A 6000-nucleotide genomic window follows, 5' to 3' on the forward strand; every position below is an offset into this window, starting at 1 on the left:
AGAATACATCCTGCAGTGTGATTGGGAGAAGTGGAATCAGATGTAACAGTATAACAATTGAGTGAAGGTATGTCCAAAGACATAAGGGAGCAGCTGGCCAGAGTTGACTGGAAGGGAGGCCAGGCAGGGGAGACAATAGAGCAGCAATGGCAGGAGTTTCTGGGGTTAATTCTGGAGGCACAGCAGAAATTCATCCCAAGGAAGAAGAAACATACTAAGGTGAGGATGAGGTAACCATTGCTGACAAGGGAAGTCAGGGACAACATAAAAGCGAAAGAAAAAGCATACAATGTGGTGAAGATTAGTGGGAAGTCAGAGGATTTGGAAGCCTTTACAAACCAGCGGAGTATAATTAAAAATGCAATAACTGGGGAGATGATAAAAGATATGGGCAACCTAGCTATAATATAAAAGAAGATTGCAAGAGTTTTCTGCTTCATATCTAAAAGTTAACTGAGGCAAGCGTGAACATTGGACTGCTGGAAAATGAAGCTGGAGAAATAGTAATGGAGAACAAAGAAATAGTAAAGGAACTGAATAGGTACTTAAGCATCAATTTTCATGGTTGAGGACACCAGCAGCATACCAGAACTTCAAGAGAATCAGGGTTGTGACAATACTATGGCTTTCAAAGGTATATTTTTCCTGGCCCTTTTTTCAAAAACGAAGAAAGGTTGAGACTTGGGTGCTGAGCGGTCTCTTCCAAGCTGATAAAGTAAATAGTTTGAGGCGCCCTGGGGTTTTTTTAAAAAAGTAAGAACAGTAGAAGCAGCATAAATGGGTGGAGTCAGAATTCCACAGAAACCAGGGTTTTAGTTTAGTTTTCAATGGTTGGGGTTTTGAAGTTGGTTGTGGAAACTGCCACAGATCTCTCCCTGCTACAGCAAAAAGCTTGAGTGTTCTCTCCCTCCCTCTCCCTCCCTCTCCCTCTCTCTCCCTCTCCCTCTCTCTCCCTCTCTCTCCCTCTCTCTCCCTCTCTCTCCCTCTCCCTCTCTCTCCCTCTCTCTCCCACCAGATTAAGAGATGAATTAAAATTTATTTCAACAAACATATTCAAGTGAAAATTTTGTCATCAAAGATAATGATCCAACATGACTGGATAATAGCACACATAACAACGTATACATGGCCTAGCTTCTCAGCTTGGTCTAATGATTTCGGATATCTTGTAGGCACAGGAATCATGTTTCCAAAAATATGTATATGTCTCCGATTCTTTGCTTGCCCTCTAATTTTTATAATGTAAAGAAACTTCCCTTTAACTTCATTTCTCAAAGATTTTGAACCCTGGAGTATCACCATTTTGAACTCTTTTCTAGTATGAAATATCAGCATTTATATTTACCCTATTCCTGTTTTGGATCAATCTCTCTTGCACCCTAACCAATCTCAAATTTCAGAAGTTATACTTTAACCATCAGAGACAGTGCTAAAAAAAAAGACAAGTTTTGTCAAACTTCTTTGTCTTGCACTTTTCAGGACAATTGGCAAGAAAACCAGAAAAGGGAAAAAAATTCATACTGCATGAGAAGTGCAGGCTGGTTGACAGGTGGACTCGAAATAGTCGAGGCATTGCTGTTAAGGCGGCAAGAGTTAATGATTGTCTGTTATTTACCTGGAACTGTTTCAATTTCAAACACTGGTATAACGCCAGGTAAGCAAGACGTATGCTCCAAATACTGGCTGATTGCATCCAACCCATAATCCTTCAGCTGTTCATAATAAGCAATTTCACTGATTTGACTATACCTATCCAGCCCGCAATCTCAAAATTGGCAAGTGTCCAACATTACATGTCTTTCTACAATTAGAAAACCATTTTGCTGGACAGTCCAAAGTATGTTAAGAATTGCAATCAAAAAAGCAAGATGGCAGTGGTGTAGCTGCTCAGCTTGCGGGATCTTCAGCCCAGGAGCCCGAAGCTCATCCACTCCATCCACATTTTACTTTTTGTCCTTTCTCTGCATTTTCTTAATGTTTCCATTTATTATCTTACGTTTTTTTTAAAACTTCTTTGGCAGAAGGCTTCTTCTCCCAGCCTGGGCCCAGTGAAGAGGAGGCTCCCAGCCCAGAGTGGTAGTCTCAGTCTGGTGCAGTGGTCTTTTGGTGTGGCGGCCTCATCCTGGTGGGGCAGTCTCCAGATTTGGCAGTCTTCTCCTTGCTTAAAGGTCTTTGCTTCTTCAGCTGCGACTTCTGGATATTCTGGCTGCCAGCGTAGAGATGTCATCCAATCCTGGCTTGGAGGTCTCATCCCAGCGTGGAGGTCTTGTATGCTAGCCTACAGTGGCAGTCTCCCATTGTGGTGCCTTTGTCCTGGGGGAGGGGGCAGTGTCAGCTTGGTGCGGCAGTCTCTAGGTGTGGTGGTCTTCTCCCAGCTTGAAGCTCTCGTCAGCATGGAGGTCTTCTTCAGCAGCAGCTTCCGTGTATTCCAGCATTTGTCATCTTAATCAACTTTCCCCAAACTGAAACTGATCTGAGATGAACTCTGATTTAGTTTTTAAACTTTTCTCTTCTTACCTCTGACTTCTGTCATTAATACAGAGGCCATGGTATGGCAGCTTATAAAACTTTTCACTGTATTTTTTTTTGTAAAAATAAACATGACAATAAATTGCTATTCTATGCTATTCAATGACACCCAATTTAGGACTGTCAGTTGGACTTGCAGTGTGATGCACTTGTGTGTACTCGGAGCTAGACAATAACAAAGATCCCGGTCACTTGTGGACAGAAAGGCATGTGCCTCTTTGAACTCAACAAAATAGGTGATACCCATTCTCTAGTCATTTCTCATGGCGTAATTCCCTAAACAGAGTCAACCTGCCTAGTTTAAATTTAAAAGATGACTGGCAGTTATCTGTCAATCACCTTTAACTGGTGCATCCTCAATGGTAATGCCTCTACCAAAGTCTGCTCGCCAACCAGTGTTCTCTCATGCAACACAAATGCTGATTTTCTCTTAAATTGTTACTTTTGCAAATTGTCCTGAAAGTACAAAAGACAAAACACTTGAACAAAATATGTTTTTTTTTCAGTACCACTGGTATAAAAGTATGGATGTTTTGATCCAGTTATATGGGTACAAGTGAAGTTACATTTGGAAGACATGTGCATTGTTAGTCTCCTAGCTTAAGGCAGTACATTGATAGTGTTAGAAATGATTCTGAGAAGGCTCATTTGACCAATTTGTGGGACAAGGGGTGTTATCTAATGAGGAAAAGTTGGGCCCGTTTTCAATTGAGTTTAGAACTCATCTTATTCAAACATGTAAAATCCGAAGGGTTTTGGTAGGATGACTGATGGAAGGCTGTTTCCCCTTGTGCTGACATTGAAATCAGGGGCATAAATGGAAAATCAGAGACCCTTCATTTAAGGAGAAATGAGAACAGTTTGTTTATTTCTCAGAGTTTATATCTGTTGGATTCTCTGGCCTGGAGACCAGTTGAGACAGGGTTGTTGACTATAGAGCACAAGTAAATAGATTCTTGACTAACAAAAGGATTCAACGATCATCTCGGGTAACCGGGAAAGTGAAGTTGAGGCCACAATCTGATTAGCCATGATAGTATTGAATGTTAAAATAGCTCAAGGGGGCAAATGGCCTATCTCTGCTTACACACACGTAATATTTTGTACATAACTTCAAAATGTATGAAAAGATCTATACATTTTATGTCTGAAAGTAAGAACCCATGACGACAGAATCATTTACAACCGACAAATATCCCAAAGTGTCTCAAAGCTAATCAATTACTTTTTTGAAATGTAGTTACGTAACATTGCAATATTACTAATAACATAATCATTAGAAAATCTGTTTCAGTGATTTTGGTTGACAAATAGTTATCAATGAAGACAGTGGGGAGATTTTCTTCTTTTACATTCTACACGTCATCTGAAAGACGGTATCTTTGACAGTGCAGAATTCCCTCAGTACTAAACAGAATGTGATGAAACTACACTTTGCACTTGTTTTTTAGCAGCAAGACTTGAATTCGCAATTTTCTGATTTGGAGACAAATGCACTCATTGAGTCACAACCGACAGTGCTTTATGCTCCATTGATGTAATCCAAGAGGTAGTACTTATATTAAGCAACTGATGAGCAATAACAAACGGAAAGATGTTTGGGGTCCTACAAAAACACCACTAAGAATATCCCACAAATAACAGCTTACAAAAACTGTCAACTGGTACGCACATTCTATTGCGGGATTAAGTGATGGAGATGCACATAGCTTAGTAAATTTCAAGTGCAAAGATGAAGGAGTTTTTCTTGGGAAACACCATCTTTTCTAGCAATGGAATTACTACAGTCAGTACTCCATTGTGAGCAACCAATATATTAAGTAATTTCAAAGAACAAAGCTTTAAACACAGGAATTATCAACTGGAACAGACCTTGCGATGACCATTATTTGCTGCATCATGGAGAGGTGTGTCATCATCCAGGCCTTTTGTATTGACTTCAGCACCTGCTGCGAGAAGTTGCTTAGCAACATCATAGTAACCTCTATTACATGCTTCATGGAGTGCCGTCCATCCTGAAGAAATAATCAAAAGCAAATTAAATATATCAACAATTTTACTTGTTAATGCACATAAAGCACAAGATGCAAACTGAATGCACAGTTTGAGTATACTGACCATTGTAATGAGAATCACTTGTTTTGAACGACAAAATGCAGTTCTACATAAGCAAAACTCAAAGTAATGTTACAAAAAGGCATTATCTAAAAATATTAATTTACAATGTCATCTGCTGGATACATAAAATCATAGAATCCCTACAGTGTGGAAACAGGCCATTTGGCCCAATAAGTCCACACTGATTTTCTGAGGAGCATCCCACCCAGACTTACCCCTGTAACCCTGCATTTCCCATGGCTAATCCACTTAGACATCCCTGGACACTCTGGGCAATTTAGCATGGCCAATCCATCTAAACTGCACATCTTTGGACTGTGAGAGGAAACTAGAGTAAACTCACACTGACACAGGGAGAATGTGCAAACTCCATGCAGTCACCTGATGCTGGAATTGAACCTGGGTCCCTGGCATTGTGAGGCTGCAGTGCTAACCGGTGAGCCACTGTGCCACCCTATGGATGTTTTGAAATTAACACTTCAAAGGCAAGCATCACCAGCGAGCTACTGATAAAATGTTGCATTTGTCAAGAACACAAACTTTTTTTGGAAGTGAATTATACAGAGGACTCCAAGAGCTTGTCTAAACCAACTTTTGGGTATAGAACTGACTAATGGCACTTGATTGAAACAGAGCTTCTCATGGACATTTAGATGAAACCCCTGAAACAGCTACTGACCGAGACTAAGCAGCCCAGCTTGGTTACATCAGCTGTGATTAGTGGGCTTCAAGTGGCTTAGTTATATAGCGCTTAGTCTTGCTAATGCCCGACCAGTTTCTTTGGTCAGCATGGGACCTGTGTGGCCAGGTCATTGGATTGGATTGGATTGGATTGAGCCATGCTTGCAGAACAGGAGGCTCTTAGGTTGGTAATTCCTCTACACAAGACTTGGCCAGCAAAGAACAGGTCTCTGTGGCCTGAAGCTTTTTGGAACAGAGGAAATATCATGATTTTAAGGATGGCCATGTAAATGGTGACAGACCATGTCAAACTAGGATCAGAGGGCATTTTGCCTCATCTCCACTCCCTTCAATTCACCACAGAAATCTGATACAAGAGATATCTTTGGAGGACATGGACATATTTTGCTTCTATTGATAGTACCTTTGCTGGGGAAGGAGAATTAAATTCTTAGACTCTATTTTTCCATCTTTCTTCATACTAATTGGCTGTCACTGCTGGCACTGTTCCATAATGATGTAGGTTTGGCATTGATGAAGTAATTCTCTTTATTTGAGATAACAAGGTGTAGAGCTGGATGAACACAGCAGGCCAAACAGCATCAGAGGAGCAGGAAAGCTGACGTTTCGGGTCTGGACCCTTCTTCAGAAATGGGGGAGGGGAAGGGGGCT

General features: G+C 40.9%; 1 protein-coding gene across 3 annotated transcripts in view; it reads right to left on the reverse strand.

Moving 5' to 3' along the window:
• The window catches only part of ankrd11 (ankyrin repeat domain 11), a 76848-nt gene that overhangs the window by 47901 nt on the left and 22947 nt on the right, over positions 1-6000 (reverse strand). For all 3 annotated transcript variants that reach the window (XM_048605652.1, XM_048605651.1, XM_048605653.1), the window contains exon 5: positions 4402-4544. In XM_048605652.1, coding sequence (XP_048461609.1) covers positions 4402-4544 — 143 coding nt within the window. The remainder of the gene's footprint in view (positions 1-4401; positions 4545-6000) is intronic.

This window comes from Rhincodon typus, chromosome 15, assembly GCF_021869965.1.
Source record: "Rhincodon typus isolate 14 chromosome 15, sRhiTyp1.1, whole genome shotgun sequence".
Classification (NCBI taxonomy): Eukaryota; Metazoa; Chordata; class Chondrichthyes; order Orectolobiformes; family Rhincodontidae; genus Rhincodon; species Rhincodon typus.